The sequence below is a fragment of the Phyllostomus discolor genome, chromosome 3 (assembly GCF_004126475.2).
Source record: "Phyllostomus discolor isolate MPI-MPIP mPhyDis1 chromosome 3, mPhyDis1.pri.v3, whole genome shotgun sequence".
Classification (NCBI taxonomy): Eukaryota; Metazoa; Chordata; class Mammalia; order Chiroptera; family Phyllostomidae; genus Phyllostomus; species Phyllostomus discolor.
The window spans coordinates 114702115-114721797 of NC_040905.2; the positions used below are offsets into that span (position 1 = coordinate 114702115).

General features: G+C 50.3%; 1 protein-coding gene across 3 annotated transcripts in view; it reads left to right on the forward strand.

Annotated features, from left to right (window-relative positions):
- The window catches only part of IFT140 (intraflagellar transport 140), a 102000-nt gene that overhangs the window by 67152 nt on the left and 15165 nt on the right, over window positions 1–19683 (forward strand). For all 3 annotated transcript variants that reach the window (XM_036021056.1, XM_036021057.1, XM_036021058.1), the window contains exons 19-25: window positions 6539–6716; window positions 8366–8556; window positions 9066–9161; window positions 9522–9654; window positions 9736–9879; window positions 10503–10631; window positions 10779–10961. In XM_036021056.1, the coding sequence (XP_035876949.1) occupies window positions 6539–6716; window positions 8366–8556; window positions 9066–9161; window positions 9522–9654; window positions 9736–9879; window positions 10503–10631; window positions 10779–10961 (1054 nt within the window). The remainder of the gene's footprint in view (window positions 1–6538; window positions 6717–8365; window positions 8557–9065; window positions 9162–9521; window positions 9655–9735; window positions 9880–10502; window positions 10632–10778; window positions 10962–19683) is intronic.

The window sequence follows — 19683 nt, forward strand, 5'->3', positions numbered from 1 at the left end:
ACAGGATGTGTTTCCTGATAGGAAAGGCAGGGGGGCCTTCTGAAGTCCTGCTCCGTGACCCTCCTCCCTGGCTTCTCCCCGTCTTCCTTTCCAGAAGGGAGGGCCGGGAGTGCTGGCCCAGAACGGACTCATGGTCCCACCTGTCTGTCTCGGACATGGCCAGCCTGGCACTCGGGTACCACAGGGCAGCATCAGAGGCAGTTGCTGCCCACAGCATCCCAGGCAGTGTCCTGTGCTCAGCCTGGGGACAGCGGCAGGAAGGTCAGGGCTGGCAGGGTGTGGGTGACCGTCTGCCCACCCAGCCCATGGTTGTTGCCCCAGCACAGAGGTACTGCCAGCCCACGATATGCCTGGACCTGCCCCTGTCACAGGGAGACACAGATGGAGGAGGGAACTGCCCAGAGGGGATGGCAGCAGAGGAAGGCTGGGCACGATGGAACGCTCCCTTAGACGGGCCTGCGTGTCCCAGCCAGACCCTCGTACTGCCTAGACCTGGCAGGTCAGGGTCCCACTTGGGAAACTTTCAGACCAGGGAGTTGTCCTTGAGGTGCAGGAAGGCTGGGCTCTGGACATGCCACACAGGGACCAGCGCCGCCTGAGGGAGAGTGAATGTGGTTTCTGGCCCTGGGCTCTTTGCTGCTGACGGGAATGTCAATCTGCACGGCTCCTCAGGGACCAGGTCCGTCACTGTGGCGTGCTGGTGCACCTCGACCAGAGCTGCTCAGCTGCTGTGGGCTTGAACAGGCCTTCGTCTGCTCCGCCCGAAGCCCCCTGGGCCGGCAGACCAACACGATGGGAGGTTCTGTGCCACCACCTCAGTCTCAGACGCAGTACAGGGACGTTCACCCAGCCGAGGCCCCAAAGTGGCTGTGAATGAATAAAAAGGCACATCTGTACCGTGGTGTACGCACACTTGTCTGACGTGAAACCCCTGGAGTTCCGGGTAGTGGCAGCACTTGGCCTTGACTATTTGCTGTCTTCACGTGCTGCCCAAGGTACAAGGACAAGCACTCTCACAGGGTAGGAAGTTGGGGCTCAGAGATGATCAGATGACCTCGGCCCTCACCCTTCACCTTGCTGCTGTTGGAGCTTCGCAGAGTTCCCAGCTTGTGTGGATACCTGGTCTGCACTCGAGCTCCTGTTTGCGTGGGGCCTGCGTGTGCCGTACCCAAGGCAAGGCTCCCCACGCCATTAAGTCTGCATTCCTGAAAGGCAGGGGTCTTTGGAGAATTGTGGGTTCTGGTAAATGTCTACCCAAATTCCCTGAGGGATTGACCTATTTTAGGACTTCTCCCCTTCCCATGGCTTGTACCGAGAGAAAATCTGCTGTTCCCGCCCTCCACCCTGTGGTCCTCTTCTCTCGGTACCCAGGGCTAGATGGGGAAGGCCCTGCTGGTTCTGTCTGCCCTCCTCACTCCCACATGCAGCCCCTTTTCTCAGGGGGGCTGGGGCAAGCGCTTCAGACACTCGAGTCCTTGCATGCACAGTGCAGTAGACAGAGGCCTCAAAAAGGAAGTTTTCCCAAGTCTTCATTAGAAGGGGATCAACTCCCCTCCTTGTTTATGTAAGTCACTTATCTTTAGGTAGCCTTTAAATCAGGGGTGTCACACTCATTTTCACTGGGGGCCACATCAGCCTCGTCAGCCTCACGGTTGCCTTGAAAGGGCCAAATGTAATTTTAGGACTGTATAACTACTCCGACTAGGGGCAAGGAGCTTGGCACTGCCTCTGGGTAGAAACAAGTTGCCAGGCTGTGTTCAGCCCACAGGCCTTGTGTTTACCACCTGTGCTTTAAATGGCTGATTTCTGATAAAAAGCAGCACACGGTTTCAGAAACCAGAGCACCTGCTTTGCTTGTCCTGGGAGCAACCACTGGGCCAGCTCCACCCAGCTCTTTCCCAGGCTGGTCAGGGAAGGGGCCAGGCCCCCCAGGAAGTCCTCAAGGGGCTCCTGTCATGTCATCAAGCCCTGCACACTCAGCCATTTCCCTGGATTCTTGAATGAGAAGATGGGGGGATAGGACCCAGGGGAGATCTGCAAGCCTGGTTGCTGCACTTGAGTGAGGAGTGACCCTGTCCTCAGAGGAACCCCACACACATCCATTCGCCCATCCTGTGACTGTGGGGGTCCCACTGGGGAATGGAACCGAGCCGTGGCTCCCTGAGCCACTCAGAGGGCCCTTCCTGTCCTCCAGAGTTCCCGGCCGTAGGTCATGTGGTGGGGTCCAGCTGCAGTGCCTGTGTGTGCCTCCCTGCTCCAGCACATGTACAGACGGGAGTGTTTATCTTAGAGCAGAGGCGTGGGGGAGATCCGGCTACAGCATGTGCGCTGCGTGGTAGAACAGGAGACTGTTAACCCCCCAGTCACCCGTGCTCTGACTGGGGGTCTCCATGCAGCGTGCCTGAGAAGAGGGGCCTCTGAGGCTGGATCTAGATGCTTCTCAAAGGACAGGCTTTCCAGAAAGTTGGAAAGCAGTTTCAGGCCGGCCCCTCGGCTGCCCCGGCTGCCTCTCTCAGAGGCGCCTCTCTGAGCTGATGAAGTGCAGATGTGAGCGCTGTCCACAGACTGGCTCAGACAACAGGAAACTCTCACGACTTGGATGGAGACCAGGCGGTGTTTACTTCTTGGAATGTATGTCGTATGCGCAAGCCCCAGAAGTGCACACTGGAACTGAAGCTGCCGTGGGGAGAAGGGCAGCAGCTGAGCACAGTGCCGATGCTGTGCTGGAGGCCAGCCTCGGACGCAGCCGGCCCTTTGGGCCTACGTTCTTGGTCAGTCCTGCGTTCCACAGTGTGGAGAGACGCCTGCCCCCACTGCGGTTTGCTTAGGCAGCCCTAGCCCGGCGTGAACAGCCAAGTTTGTGCTTCCAGCACATGTTTTTTTTAGCCTTCACTCGGGGGAGATTAATTCCCAGGACGAATCCTCTGTCACGTATATGCACACAGCACACCCAACACTTCTAGTCTAGGTGGGCACAGTGAGCCCAGTCAGGTTTCTGGCCCTGTCCTCTGCCCCCAGGAGTACTCGATGCGGGCAAAGCACACAGCCATCCACATGGGGAGACATGAGAGTCCAGCCCTGCCCATTGGGAAGAGTACCAGTACACAGTTTCCAAGTTTCTCTGCCTGTTCAGGTTACTTTGCACTTTAATCAGATGCAGATACCAGCGGTCTGCTTAAAGACAAGGGGGGAGAAGTGGAAACACAAGAGGTCATCCCCAGCCCTCACTCTAGCCATCACACTTAAAGAAGATTGCAATCATGAAATCTTTTGGAAAGGGAGTATAAAAGGTCCCATGTCTAATCAGCATCTTGCACAGCATGCTGGGAAGGCCCGGGTGAGTCCAAGCCCCAGACCACTACCTACCACCCAGTGCTGCCCACACCTACTCTGTAACTGAACCTGGAAAGCACCAAGGCGTGGGGGTTTTTTTGAAGATTTTTTAAAATTTATTTTTAGAGAGAGGGGAAGGGAAGGAGGAAAAAAGGGAGAGAAACATCAGTGTGTGGTTGCCTCTCATGCACCCCCGACTGGGGACCTCGCTCGCAACCCAGGCCTGTGCCCTGACTGGGAATCGAATCTGCGACCCTTTGGTTCACAGGCTCACACTCAATCCCCTGAGCTTCACCAGCCAGGGCACACCAAGGTATGTTTAAAGGGCAATGAGCCCTGGCTGGTATAGCTCAAGGGATTGAGTGTGAACCAAAGGGTCACTGGTTCAATTCCCAGTTAGGGCACATGCCTGGGTTGCAGGCCAGGTGTCCAGTGAGGGGCACGCAGAAGGCAGCCGTACATTAATGTTTCTCCCCCTCTCTTTCTCCTTCCCTTCCCCTCTCTCTAAAAATAAATAAATATTTTTTAAAAAGAGAGGGGAATGAGAAGTCTAAGGAGCAGTGACAACTTTTCATCATTTCTATAAGTGGGAAGAGAAAGATTATATAGAATTGACTAGAAGCTGTGGGTGAGAAAGGTGTCTGCTTTGTGATTCCAGATTTGGCCTGGGACTCTGTGCTTTTACCAGCTGCCATTCCTAGAACCAGTGGTGTTTTGAGAGCTGTGTTCACCCAGCCCAAGTCTGCCCCCAAGACCTTAATGGCTCCCTGGAGCCTCCACGTCAGTAGGGGCAGTGTCCAGGCTGCATACAGACGTGTGCTTCTAGGCAGCTGCCTTTACACCCCCGTGGTGCTTCCATGTGCATTCCAACTAGCCTGTGAGGGTGAGGGAAAGACAAGCTCCGATTCTCTGCTTATTGTAAGGAAGGGTGTTTGGTACAGAGAAGGTGATTTCTTGCCTAAGGCTGCTGGATGGAGAAGGGTCAGAAGGGGCCTGACTCGGACCTCCCTCCAGCACTGCTGGCCCAGGGCAAGAGGCGGAGCTGCAGCCCCTGAGCTGGTTGTGTTCTAGGGCTCCTGCTCTCTCAGAGCGCATTCCTCTGAACTCCAAAGGAGAGGAGTAGAGTTGCGTGGTGACTTGGACACATTGGAAGGTCTACCACTGGCTCATGTCCCACAAATGACTGACCGGCCTATGCTCCTCGGTGCTGTAGGAGGCCCCTGTGGGAGGTGATCAGAGGGCACTGAGCTCCAGCAGGGCCCTCCCCAGGCCTTGTCCTGTACAGGTCAGCTGGGGCCCATCACCCCTGTACTTTTGGCCATCCCTCAGTAGCCACATCTAGCAAATGTTTTAAAGTCCCAAGACGACCCACATAAAGCCAAAAACACATGAAAGTATACATTCGTTTGCAGGAAAGGGCACCTAGATGTTGGGCATTTAGACCACAGACACCCACGGTGAGGCCCATCCAGCCGGTTCAACACCAGCCTCAGTCCGCCCTAGTGTCCCCCATCTCAGAGCTGTTTTCACCCCAATTATGTCTGTGTCATGAAACCTGAGGCGAAAGTCTTCCATTAATCACAGAGCCCCCCCCCAGGTTCCCCCACACCCCACACTCTGCTGTGGCTCGCAGGGGGGCTGGGCCCACCAGCTCCATCCTCTCATGTATACCCCTCCCTCACCCGTCCTCGGCAGGCTCTCAGGCAAAGCTATTAGGAAAATGCCCACAGCACCAAGGCTGCAAGCTGTGCCCTGCATGCACCTGGAGCATCTCCTCCCTCTCCATGACCGTGGCTGCACATCTCAGAGGCACCTGTCCTGGGCCTATGAGCAGAGTCCCCTAAGGCCCTCATGCTGCTCGGCTGCAGCCAGGTGGGAAGCAGCAGCCCCAGCCCACTTGCTCCAGGGGCTGCCCGGGCTGAGGCCAGCCTGCATGTAATGGGAAAGACTTACGGAGCAGCTAGCAGTTGGAAGGGATGAGCCTGGGTGTCTTGTGTGTAAGTGTGTGTACAAGGGTATGTGTGGATGTGAGTGTGTTGTTGACTACCTGTACCTGAGTGTTGGGTTGCATGTATGTGTGTTTATAGATATGCATATTTATAAGCAGATATACATGGGCTGCAGGTTTTCAGATAGGAAGATGCCCATTTCATCCATGAGAGATGAGGCAGTGAGTGCATTTTGTTTTTTTGTTTGTTTGTTTTTTTGTCTTTTTTTTTTGCCTTCACGTGTGGAGCTCGCACTGAGATGTTTATATGGAAAAGTCCTGTGTCTGAGCTCAGGGTGGGTAGGGCCAGAATCAATGGACCCAAGGACTGCCCAGAAGGAAGGGCCAGAGAGTGTCCTCTCAGGCAGCCCCTGCAAGGACAGTTGATTGAGTTTGGTGGAGCTTTGTTACCCAGTAGGGTGGCCATCCAGGATCTGAGATCGTTTCCAGGCTCGCACTGAGCTTGGGGCCTGCCAGGAAGTGGGGTAGTAGCCCCAGGTCAGTGTCAGAGGGAGCAAGCCCTCCAGAAACCTTACAGTAAATAGGAAGAACTCGTGCCCCTGAGCCTTCGATGGGGCGTGCACAGGTGACAACTCTGCAAGGCTCATGGGCACGAGGTAGGAGCACAGGAGTCCTGGGAACTGGACGTGTGGGCAGCTGTCCCATCCCACTCCTCAGCTTGCTCTGCAGGCCCCTGGACCTCGCCTCCACTCAGCTCTGGGACAGGAGACAGGAAGGGCCGTCCTTGCCCCTACCCCCATGGGGGTGGTAGGTGCGGGGAAGAGAAGCTTGTGTTTGCTGAGCAGATGTACTGAGACTGGAAAGAGTTGTGGTCATTTGCCAACCTACACAGAAGGCCCTTCTCTCTCTTAATGGGACTCGCCTCCTGTCAACTGCAGGGGAAATGCAGGAATCCTGGGACTGTGGGAGGGAAGTGGGGATAAAGAACAGGGGTCCCAGGGCCCATCAGGAGCAGGTGCCACAGGAGGTGGTACACCAGCCAAGGGACCCAGGGGACAGGTGTGTTTTCTTCTGGGGAGTATGTGGTCCCCAATCTGCCCAGTTTTCTGTGGGTGGAGCCCATTCAGCTCCTGCATCTCCCCCTTCCAGGTGACGATGCCTGTCCACATAGGTCCCCAGCACTCTGGAATTGGTTGAGATAGGGCCCAACATTGGGGGACTGGAAACTAATTGAGTTGCCATGCCTTCTAACCACAGCGAGGCTGTCTGGGAGAACATGGCGCGCGTGTGTGTGAAGACCCAGCGGCTGGATGTCGCCAAGGTGTGCCTGGGCAACATGGGCCATGCACGTGGAGCCCGAGCTCTGCGGGAGGCCGAGCAGGAGCCAGAGCTGGAGGCGCGTGTGGCTGTGCTGGCCATACACCTGGGAATGCTGGTGAGTCAGGAAACGACAGGCCTGCTGCCCATAGGGTGTTCCCTGGTTCCTTTGACAACAGGGATCTGGGGCAGAGCCCTGGCCATGGAGGTGGGGCCGCTGCTGGCTTTGGTGGCAGAGGGGCCTGTTCGGCCAACCTCAGAGGGGGACCATGGTCTGTCCAGGTCTGTACTAGGTCTGTCCAGGAAGTATCCAGCCATGTACTATGAAAAATAGAGACATTTAATGAAAAAGATACAAGAAACATTGTAGCCCTGGCTGGTGTAGCTCGGTGGATTGAGTGTTGGCCTGTGAACCAAATGGTTGCAGGTTCAATTCCCAGGTCAGGGCACATGCCTGGGTTGTGGTCCAGGTCACCAGTGGGGGCTGCACATTGATGTTTCCCTCTCTATTTCTCCCTTCCTTCCCCTCTGTCTAAAAATAAATAAAGTCTTTTTTTTTTTTTAAGAAATACTGTACATAGGACAATGACACTCAGTCCCCTTCAGAATAGGCACCTTGGGATCTCACACAGCTGTCCCAGTCACCATCAGTTGCCCCATCATATTTTACTGAATCTCATCGACAGTCTGAAATCTCTTCCCTTTCCAAGGTGATTTTAGTTTTAGGAAAAGCTAGAAGTTGCAGGGCGCCAAATCTGGGCTGTAGGGGGCTGAGTCACCTGGGTAATTTGACGTTTTGCCAAAAAACTCTACATGAGACGTGACACATGAGTGGGCACGTTGTCATGATGAAGCTGCCAATTTCCAGTTACCCACAGCTGCAGCCTTCTGAATCATCCTAATAGTTTCCGTGGAGGAATGTTCAAACTTCACACAAAATTCGATGCAGATTCGTTGTTCTACTTTCTCAGTCATTTTGAATGAGACAGCCACACAGTGCACATGCTCACTCAAGAGCATCTACCGCCCCCACTGACTAGTACAGTGAACTTGTCGTTGTTCACACATGGGCATTCCAGTCCACTCTCCTTGGCTGCCAGGTTACATGGATGTCGTGCAAACCATTCTCATTATATTAACAGTGGTTGGACTTTTTTTGTACAAACCTCACATTCTTATCTGGGCTATTTCTTTGCAGAGAACACAAACCCTCTTAAACTAGCTTAAGCCAAAAAGGAGGGCAAGGCCCCCGAGGAGCCCTAAAGGCCTCTCTCCCCTCCAGGAGGCAGAAGCTGAGTTGCCTGGCAGGGTGGCCTGTGGCAGGGGCAGCTCAGATGGCCAGCAGCCCTGTGGGGGCTATGGGGTAGATCCTCTGAGAAAAAGGCTGGGGTACACCCGTGTGTCTGGCACAGGGAGGAGCCAAGCACACCTGAGTGGTCAGCCCTTGGCCCCTGGTCTGTAGGGGTGAGTGTAGGCCACTCAGAGGGACCCGTTGCAGCAGGCACAGTCTCCTTGCTCATGGCATGCAGGGACATCCCCATAGAGATGGGCCTGGGTGGGGTCAGCCCTTCCTGGGGGTGGGGACACCACATCGGCATGTGGCATTCATCTTGTGCGTCTCAGAACACATCCTGAGGTGTGTGTCTGCCCTCTGTGTGTATGTTGTGTGTTTGTCATGGGCTTGCTGATGATGGCACATGCAGCATCTGCACTGGGTTGTGTGGTGGCCAGAGCAGTGGCTGCACTGACGTGCACTGTCTTCTTCAGGAGGAGGCTGAGCAGTTGTACAAGAAATGCAAGCGCTATGACCTTCTCAACAAGCTCTACCAGGCCTCTGGCCAGTGGCAAAAAGCCATTGAAGTCGCCGAACTTCATGACCGTGTCCACCTGCGCACCACCTACTACAACTACGCCAAGCACCTGGAGGCCAGCGCCGACTGCAGCCTGGCCCTCAGCTAGTGAGCAAGGGGCCTCTCCCGACTCACTCTGGGATAGGCTCTGGTTGCCTCTTGCTTTTTTCTCTGCCCCAGTGAGGTGGCCCTAGAGGTTCTTAGAGGGAGATTCTAGACTGAGGCACCTTCATAGGGCAGGTGATGATGTCAGTGAGTGTCTTTCAAGGGGAACTTGAGTTGTTGCTTTGGGAGAACCTCCAAGGCGGAGCCACTGCTTCACCCTGCCTCCAGGTTCTGGGCGTGTTAAGAGGCCTGGGGTCAGCTGGCGGTGTTGCTACGGCCCCAGTCCAGCATGGTGCCACCCAGGGTATTGCTGCTGGTGGTGCCTGGGGGCCTGGCCACAGCTGAGCCCTCTCCAGTGTGGGCCCGTGAGCAGCGAGGAATCCCCACTGCCTCCTGACAGTGGGTCCACATGCCACAGAGCTATAGTCAGGGAGTGAGGCTCCACCCTGTTTCCACATGTTCAGCACTGGCTGACACAGTGGGAACTAGCTGCTCCTTCTGCCCTCTTGCAGCTATGAGAAATCAGACACCCACCGCTTCGAGGTACCCAGGATGCTCTCAGAGGACCTGCAGTCCCTGGAGCTCTACATCAATAAGATGAAGGACAAGTGAGTGTCCCCCACTGGGCTAGGGGCTGTGGCAGGTGGAGGCTGAATTTGCATATGGAGGCTGGAGGCCTGGGGCTACTCAGAGGACATCCTCTTCCAGAGCTTTACATGTGGGAGTGTGAAGCATTTTCTTGGTCCCTCAGAGCCAGATCCCAGGGTACTGGGCCGGGTTGTGGGGAGGGGGCTTTTCATCTGAACACGGTTTCTTTAGACCCAGGGAACCTCACTCGTGTCCACCCAGCTTCCATGTCTCCTGGCTGCTGGTCATGAGAAGTGCACTCTGAGGGTGGTGTTTGGGAGCCAGGGGCTCATTTCCAGTGGGATTGGGGACCTGAGGGGTAGCCTGTGGGTTGCTCGCAGAACCCTGTGGAGGTGGTGGGCCCAGTACCTGGAAAGCCAGGCAGAGATGGATGCCGCGCTGCACTACTATGAACTGGCACAGGACTACTTCTCCCTGGTCCGCATTCACTGCTTCCAGGGCAACATTCAGAAGGTAGGTGCATTCCAGGCGCTGGCCCTGTGAGGGGAATGGGCTGGAGCCAGGGCCCACAGGGTCTCTCTGGTGTTGTTCTAGGCTGCTGAAATAGCCAACGAGACAGGAAACTGGGCTGCGTCCTATCACCTGGCCCGGCAGTATGAAAGCCAGGAGGATGTGAGGCAGGCAGTGCACTTCTACGCACGGGCTCAGGCCTTCAACAATGCCATTCGTCTGTGCAAGGTAGGCGGCTGCACGCACCACACGGTGTGGATGGAGGCGTGCCACCCCTGATGGGTAAACCAGGCAGGTGGGAAATGGTGCATATTAAGAGAGTCCCAGACAGAAAAGTTAACAGATTTGGGCCCCATCACAACCCCAGCCTGGGCCAGTTTCTACCACTAAGGCCTCACTCTACCCACCACATGCATCTCTGCCCCTCCTTCCCACCTTTTGTCCTCCCTGACAGTGTTTGTAAAACAAGGAGTTGTCACTGTGTCGTCCCCAAGGCTCCTGAGCCTGCACTGAAGCCGGCTCATTGTTTAATGGCCTTATAAATAGTAGGCCTTTCACAGGAAGCTATTAGACGATCTGCATCCATAAAAATGTTCAGTCCAGGACCTCAAATACGAAAAATCCAAAATGTGGAGAGCCCTCATGTAAGTTAGTGCCCATGATGTTCGTTTAATTAGGAAAGAAGGAAACCTCTGAAAATGTTGGCGCACAAACCTAGTAAGGCATTACGACACTCGTTGGAACCCATGGTCACGTGGATTGGTGTGTGTCCAACAGCGGAGGTGGGCTCCCCATGGCAGCATTCACAGACCTGAGCAGGAACCACTGAGCGTCCATCCCCCTTCTTGCAGGAGAACAGCCTGGATGACCAGCTCATGAACCTGGCCCTGCTGAGTTCCCCCGAGGACATGATTGAGGCAGCACGCTACTACGAGGAGAAGGGCGAGCAGATGGACAGGGCAGTCATGCTGTACCACAAGGTGAGGGCCAGCCCTGCCCTGGACCTGAAGGGGTACGGCACAGGGCTCCCCGTGGCCTAGGGGACTTGTCTGTGTGCCAGGGGACCACTCAACAGTCTTGGGACCCAGGGTTCGGATGACTGCTCAGAGTTCCCCTGCTATCCACAGGCCGGCCACTTCTCCAAGGCCCTGGAGCTGGCCTTTGCCACCCAGCAGTTTGTGGCCCTGCAGCTCATCGCGGAGGACCTGGATGACAAGTCGGACCCTGCCCTCCTGGCCCGCTGCTCAGACTTCTTCGTTGAGCATAACCAGTACGAGAAGGCAGTGGAGCTGCTGCTGGCGGCCAAGAAGGTATGGGGCCAGCAGAGGCCCTGCCAGGTGCACACTTGGGCACTGGAGCCCAGGGTCACTGTTTTCACAGTACAGTGAGCGCAGCTTCACTGTGTCTCGAGATAACAATTCAGGAGGAAGGCTTTGGCTACGGTCTGCCTGGGGTGAAGGGGCTGAGACAAGCCCACCTAGTGTAGCCGACCCGAGTGTGCACTCGCTGTCTACAAATTATAACTAGGGAGTTCCACTCATCTGGTTTGTGTGTGTGTGACAAAGTGCACGAACAAAATTTAAAGTTTACCATCTCAGCTGTTTCCAAATGCACAGTATAGTAGCGTTCAGGGCATTCAATTTTCATGCAACTCATCTCCAGAACTCTCGTCATCTTTGCATCTTGTCCCCGTTGCACAGCTCCCCTCCGCCAGCCCTGGACCTTCCCCTGTACTTCCTGTCTCTGTGAATCTGACTACTCCAGGGCCCTCCTGTAAGTGGAATCACACAGTTTTTGTCCTTTTGTGACTGGCTTATTTCGCTGAGCATAGTGTCCTCAGGGTTCATCCGTGTTGTAGGATATTGCAGAACTTTCTTCCTATTTAACACTGAATCACATTCCACATTCTACCCTTCACTTCATCCATAGATGGCTACTTGGGTTATTTCCACCTTTTGACTATTATGAATAATGTTGCTGTGAACATCGGTGTACAAACCTCTCTTCAAGACTCTTCTTTCAATTCTTTTGAGCATTTACCCAGAAATGGAATTGCTAAATCATATGGTAACTCTATTTCGATTTTTTTAGGACGTGCCACAGTGTTTTCCATAGTGGCTGCACCATTTTACGCTCCCACCAACAGTACCCAGGGGTCCCAATTTCCCCACGTCCTCGGCAATGCTTGCCATTTTCTACTTAACAGAAAGTTCACAGAGCCATCCTCATGGGTATGTGCACTAATCTTTTTCAAGTAGAAAAATTCCCCTTGACAGCAACTGAGTAGAGAGATAGAAAATTGTTAATCACACAAAGTCAGCCTATCCAGTTTAAAGGTCTTTCTTCCTGCAGCCAGATCTGTGCAGTGTTGTCTCTCACTGCTGACTGGTCAAGAAATTCTTAAATGGATGGGAAGGCGCCCATCTGTTCTAGGTGAGGAAGACCCAGGAGCTGTGGATCTGATCCCCCCTGAGGCAGCCTCAGACTTAATCGGACCCCACGAAGAGCACCACAAGACCTTCTCTAGCTGAATCAATGGATTCTGTAGTTTCACAGTGAAAAACAGATAAATAGGAATAGCCAGGAAAAACCTGGAAAAGAAGACTGCTGTACTTTGTCATGTGTAACTCTCAGGCGTGTTTTTGGCCCAAGCTTTCAGGGAAAAAATCTTGCCCTGGCTGGCGTAGCTCAGTGGATTGAGCGCGGGCTGCGAACCAGTCATCGCAGGTTCGATTCCCAGTCAGGGCACATGCCTGGGTTGCAGGCCATGGCCCCCAGCAACCACACATTGATGTCTCTCTCTGTCTCCCTCTTCCAACTCTAAAAATAAAGTAAATAAAATCTTAAAAAAAAAGAAAAAGAAAAAAATCTTTTAATTTTTAATTCAATTTTTATTTATTTATATTTAGATACTTGTTTTTGTGTTATAAAGGAATTTTAGCATGTATTTTAGAACATGCTATGATATAAGAAATTTTATGTAACAAATAATTACAAAACAGAAGAACACATACAGGGAACAAGAAATTTTATGTACCAGTAACAACTTAGTACTACGCACGAATAATGTGCATCCTTGTTTTTCCCTCAAAAATTTGGGCAAAAAAGTGCGCATCACACTCAGCAAAATATGGTAATAAAGGTGATGAAAGCTCCCAGATCATAAAGTATAACAAAGCTGGAATAATTGGAATCTCGTGCTTAATCAGGCCTACAGCCAGTGGAAAATATTAGAAAACCCAGGAGTAGAGCATGTGTGTGTGCATGTAGAGTGTGAGATGCAGGAGCATTCACAACAGTGCAGCAAAGGTGAGTTGCTCAGTAAACGGGTTGACACACCCAGGTGGCCACTGGGACTAAGTCAAACCCTACTCATCTTGGGTAAATCCGGTTGGGTGCAGAGTTAAGCACGTCAGTGAAACAGCAGTAGTTCCACCAGAAGCCACAAGGTGTCATGTTGTACAGCCTTAAAGAAGGGAAGGCATTTTCTTTTCTTTTTTAAAAAATTATATTCTACTGACTATACCATTATAGTTGTCCTCATTTCCCCCCCCCTTCCCCCTTCCTTGCAGCACCCCTCACTCCCTCAGGCAGTCCTCACACCACTGTTCATGTCCATGGGTCAGGCATGTAAGTCCTTTGGCTACTCCACTTCCTATACTAGACTTTACATCCCCATGGCTATTCTGTAACTACCAATTTGTACTTCTTAATCCCTCACCTCTTCACCCATTCTCCCCTCCCTCTCCCATCTGGCAACCAGCTGATAACTACTGTATTTTGCTGTGTATAATGTGCACCTTTTTGCCCAAATTTTTGAGGGAAAAATAAGGATGTGCATTATACATGGGTAGTATTAATTCTATATCTATATAAATGTTTTAAATTCTTTTATTTATGCATATGCATTAAAAGTGTAACTCTAGGAAGCAATAACAATATCCATATGTAAAATAATACCCCGGAATACGGTAATCAGCTTTGTTGCTAAATATAAATAAATAAAAATTGAATTAAAAGATTAAAAAAATTTTTCTTCCTGAAAGTTTGGGCCAAAAACATGGGTGCACATTTTACACAGGAGCACATTATACATGGCAAGATATGGTAACTTCTTTTCTCTTGTTGCTTTTGAGTCTATCTCTCTCTTTTTTTAATATATTTTATTGATTATGCTATTACAGTTGTCCCATTCCTCCCTTTATTCCCCTCCACCCTGCACTCTCTCTCCCACCCACATCTGCCCTGATTTAGTTCATATCCTGTGCCATAATTTCTTTAGCTTCTACATTTCCCATTCTATTCTTGCCCTCCCCTATTTTGTACCTACCATCTATGGTACTTATTCTCTGTACATTTTCCCCTTCTTTCCTCCTCCCACTCCCCTGTTGATAACCCTCCATGTGATCTCCATTTCTGTGGTTCTGTTCCTGTTCTAGTTGTTAGCTTAGTTTGTTTTTGCTTTAGGTGTGGTTGTTAATAATTGTGAGTTTGCTGTCATTTTACTGTACATGTTTTTTATCTTCTCTTTCTTAAATAAGTCCCTTTGACATTTCATAAAATAAGGGCCTGGTGATGATGAACTCCTTTAACTTGACCTTATCTGAGAAGCACTTTATCTGCCCTTCCATTCTAAATGAGAGCTTTGCTGGATAGAGCAATCTTGGATGCAGGTCCTTGTCTTTCATGACTTGGAATACTTCTTTCCAGCCCCTTCTTGCCTGCAAGGTCTCTTTTAAGAAATCAGCTGACAGTCTTATGGGGGCTCCTTTGTATGTAACTCTCTCCTTTTCTCTTGTTACTTCTAGGATTCTCTCCTTAATTTTTATCTTGGGTAATGTAATTATGATGTGCCTTGGTGTGTTCCTCCTTGGGTCCAACTTCTTTGGGACTCTCTGAGCTTCCTGGACTTCCTGGAAGTCTATTTCCTTCTCCAGATTGGGGAAGTTCTCCTTTATTATTTGTTCAAATAAGTCTTCGAATTCTTGCTCTTCCTCTTCTCCTTCTGGTACCCCTATGATTCAGATGTTGGCACGTTTAAAGATGTCCTGGAGGTTCCTAAGCTTCTGCTCATTTTTTTTGAATTCTTATTTCTCCATTCTTTTCTGTTTGGTTGTTTCTTTCTTCCTTCTGGTCCACTCTATTGTTTTGAGTCCCAGTTTCCTTACCATCACTATTGGTTCCCTGTGCATTTTCCTTCATTTCTCTTATCGTAACCTTCATTTTTTCATCTAATTTGCAACCAAATTCAACCAATTCTGTGAGCATCCTGATCACCAGTGCTTTGAACTGTGCATCTGATAGGTTGGCTATCTCTTGGTTGCTTAAAAGTATTGGCTCTGGGGCTTTGATTTGAGCCATTTCTCGGGGGTGGGGGGTGTCTGTTCGTGCCTGTTACATAGTGAGGGGTGGAGCCTTAAGTGTTCTGCAGGGCAGGGCAACCCAGTTGCTGGGTTGTGATGCTGTGTGTGGGGGCGGGGTCTGAAAGGAAACAATGGCGCTTGCTCCTCTCTCCATTGGATTTCAGTCCCTTCCACCTCTTACCCCAAGCAAACTGGGCGTTTCTGGTGCTAATTCCTGTGTGGGTGGACTTGTGCACATTCTAGGACCCCGTGGGTCTCTCCAACAAACTCTCCTGTGAGACTGAAAGTCTCCCCTTGCACCTCAACTCCCACAGGAGTTTTCAATCAGTGCCCCGAGGTTCTACTTCCCGGCTCTGGGACCTTGGGTTGCGAGGTCTGTCTCACTGCTCAATTTCACCTGGTTTATCTGCGCGTGAATGTGGGATCGCTCAGACAGCCAGGCGCCTTGAGCGCAGTGCCTCACTTCACAGTTGCCCCCTCGCTGGGTCTGCCAGTAGCCTGTGCTCCCAGGGTCCGCCCACTGCGGTCTTGTGCTCGGGATGCCTTACCCACCCGGGATGCTTACGCATCCAGTGCCACCACTTTTTGTGCCACAACCCCTCTCTGCCTGGCTGCCTGACTCTACCCTTCCTACCTGTCTGGATGAATGTGTCTATTTTAACTCCTTGGTTGTCTGACTTCCATAGAGTTCAATTTTCTGTCAGATTTGGTTGTTATCTTGTTTCTAAATTGTTGCTGACTTTATTTTGGTTGTGCAAGGAGATACAATGTGTCTACCCACGCCTCCATCTTGGCCAGAAGTCTCCCTCTCTCTCTCTTTTTTAATAATATATATTATTGATTATGCTATTACAGTTGTCCCATTTCCCCCCTTTTATTCCCCTCCACCCTGCACACCCCCTCCCACCCACATCTGCCCCGATTTAGTTCAAGTCCATGGGTCATGCATATAATAAGTTCTTTGGCTTCCACATTCCCACACCATTCTTGCCCTCCCTGTCTATTTTCTACCTACCATCTATGCTACTTATTCTCTGTACCTTTTCCCCCTCTCTCCCCCATCCACTCCCCTGTTGCTAACCCTCCATGTGATCTCCATTTCTGTTGTTCTATTCCTGTTCCAGTTGTTAGCTTAGTTTGTTTTTGTTTTAGGTGTGGTTGTTAATAACTGTGAGTTTGTTGTCATTTTTGAGTCTTTCTTTATCTTTAACCTTTGGCCTTTTAATTATAATGTGTCTTGGAGTGGGCCTCTTTGCATCCATCATAATTGTGACTCTGTGTGCTTCCTGGACTTGCATGTTTATTTCCTTCACCAAATTAGGGAAGTTTTCTTTCACTTTTTTTTTTAGATAGATTTCCAATGGCTTATTCTTTCACCTCTCCTTCTGATACCCCTGTGATGGGAATGTTAGACCTCTTGAAATTGTCCTGGAGGCTGTTTATACTATCCTCATTTTTTTTATTCTTTTTTTCTTCTTCTTGTTCTGAGTGGTTGTTTTTTGCTTCCTTGTTCCAAATTATTAATTTGATTCTCAGCTTCACCCACTCTACTCTGGTTTCCCTGTAGATTGTTCTTTATTTCAATTAGTGTATGCTTTGTTTCTGTCTGGGTCTTTTTTAAGCTGTTGAGGTCCTCAGTAAGTTGCTTGAGCATCCTTATAACCAGTGTTTTGAACTCTGCATCTGATAGATTGCTTATCTCCATTTCATTTAGTTCTTTTTCTGGAATTTTGATCTGTTCTTTCATTTGGGACATGTTACTTTGTCTCATTTTGGCAGCCTCCTGTGTTTGTTTCTATGCATTGGGTAGAGCTGCTATGATTCCCTGTCTTGGTAGTGTGGCCTAATGTAGTAGGTGTCCTGTGGGCTCCAATGACAGCCTCCCATCACCCAAACTGCATTCTTCGTGTGGGCTGAGGACACTCTTCTCTTGTATTTGAGCTTTGGTTGCTGTGGGCAGATTAACTGGAGGGATCTACTCAGGCCAGTCAGCTGCATGGATTGGCTGTGACCACTGACCACCATCCTCTGCCCTCTGTGGAGGATCACTGTGCAGGGGCAGGGTGGTGGTGCTCTGACACCCTGTGTGGTGCTCAGATTACTCAGCTACAGGCATTCCAAAGCTGTTCACTGCGTGCTCTGACCCTGGGGTTTCCTGGGTGGTACAGGTCCAGGTCAACCCCCACCTGTGTTTTGTGCAGTGCACCCTGCCTGAGCTGTAAAAGCAACCTGAGATGGCTGCTACTCGTGCCGGGCTTGGAGATTCCCATGTAAAGCCAAGCTGCGAGTCTAATCAACTGCCTCTAGGGCTCACTGAAGCCAGCTGTTGCTTGTTTGATAGGATTTGATTTAGGAGTGGAGACTATCCATTCTTATGGAAAAGCAGCTTGGGTGGGCCTGTAAATTGGGTGGGGCAGAGCCTCTGGGGATCTCCAAGGTGGGTCACACAGTGTTAGCCGGGTTGATGGAGTCTCAGATATGGCATGAGTTTACTAGCTCTGTGGGGAGAAGGTTTAGCAAAGGGACAATGGCCTCTGCTCGCCTTGATGCCAGACACCCCAGTTTCTCCCTGTATGCCACTGGTGCCTTTCAAGCTGCTACCCTGGTGCTGGAGCTCAGAGAGAGTGAGTCTGAGTAGATGAGTCCATGTGTGGGTTCTTTAAGAGGAACTGCTTGGGACTCCAGAAGCTTCTTCCTCTAACTCAATCCTCACTGGTTTTTGCAGCCAAAAGTTGTGGGGACTTACCTTCTTGGCACTGGGAGCCTGGGCTGGGGGTCCTGGTGTGGGGACTTCTCACTCCTGAGATATCCCTCCTGAATTTTCATCTACCACACATGAATGTGGTACCAGCCCATTCTGAGTCTTTCCCCCTCCTACCAGTCTGGATGGATGTGGTTTCTTTAATGCCATAGTTGTCAGACTCTCCCATTCAACTTGACTTCTGATGGTTCTGAGTGATGGTTGTTCCATATTTTAGTTGTAATTTTGATGTGGTTGTGCAAGGAGGTGAACCTTGTCTGCCTGTGCCCCCATCTTGACCAGAAGTTCTGGACATTTTCTATTATTTAAACTCAAAAGCCATAGTGATCAATTCAACCAAATACAAATTTGAAAATAACATATGGAAAAAACACCATAACCTGGCTGGTGTAGCTCAGTGGATTGAGCATGGGCTGTGAACCAAAGTGTCACAGGTTCGATTCCCAGGCAGGGCACATTTCTGGGTTGCAGGCCACGGCCCCCAGCAACTGCACATTGATGTTTCTCTCTCTCTTTCTCCCTACCTTATCTCTCTAAAAACAAATAAATAAAATCTTTAAAAAAAAAAGAAAAAACACCATAAACAATAAAATGGGGAAAAATGTATTTTACTGATATCCCAAAAAGCTAATTTTGTTCATATGTGTAGAGTTCCAAAACTCAAAAGGAAAGAACAAAGAGTATGTATGGAGAGTCGTTTGTAACAGGAGAAATACAGATCAAAGCTCAGAGTTTCCGTTTTTCATGAGTTAGGCTAGTAAAGGTAGAAAGGCCGGAAAGCCCACTAGATGGTCATGGGAAACAACTTTGCTCAGGCTTTGGGTGCAAACACAGCAGGTATCCTGTCCTCAGAATGCACCCTAACAGCATATTAATACCTGTGAGAGGGGCTCAAGCACACAGGCTGTACCAGCAAAAGATAACCCACCTCTGTTGTCAGCATGACGAGTTAAACATTAAGCAGCAGTTCTTGGTAGGGTGGAATATTATGCAGCTGTGAAAAAGAAGGCACACTTCCTTCTATACTGAGATGGAATCATCTCCAAGACATAATTCTTTTCTTTTTTAAGATTTTATTTATTCATTTTTAGAGAGAGGAGAAGAAGAGAAATATCAATGTGTGGTTGCCTCTCACATGCCCCATACTGGGGACCTGGCCCACAACCCAGGCATGTGTCCTGACTGGGAATCAAACTGGCAACCCGTTGGTTCACAGCCCACGCTCAATTCATTGAGCCACACCAGCCAGGGCTCCAAGACATAATTCTTTTTTTACCCCAAGACATATTCTTTTTAAAAATGTTTGTTTGTTTGTTTGTTTGTTTGTTAGAGAGAAGGGAAGGAAGTGAGAAAGAAAGAGAAAGAAACATCAATGTGTGGTTGCCTCTCATGCACCCCCCCCACCACCAGGGACCTGGTGTGCAACCCAGGCAGGTGTCCTGACTGGGAGTCAAACCAGTTCACAGGCCGGCACTCAATCCACTAAACTGTACCTGCCAGGGTCCCCAAGACATATTCTTACATGAAAAATAATTTTTTCTTAAGTTATTTTAAAAAATTAATTAAACCCCCTGGTTTAAGATTTTCAAAAGAATTATAGAAGAAAATTAATTTCTGGTTTCCTTTTCCTTTTTACACCCCACAACAAATGTAAGATTCTTTTTTTTTAAGGTTTTATTTATTTATTTTTAGAGAGAGGGGAAGGGAAGGAGAAAGAGAGGGAGAAAAACATCAAAGTGTGGTTGTCTGCTGGGTACCTGGCCTGCAACCCAGGCATGTGCCCTAGACTGGGAATCGAACCGGCAACCCTTTGTTTCACAGGCCCATGCTCAATTCACTGAACTACGCCAGCCAGGGCCAAACATGAGATTCTTTTGAGCTCCACATTTCTTTTGTTGCATTCCAGAA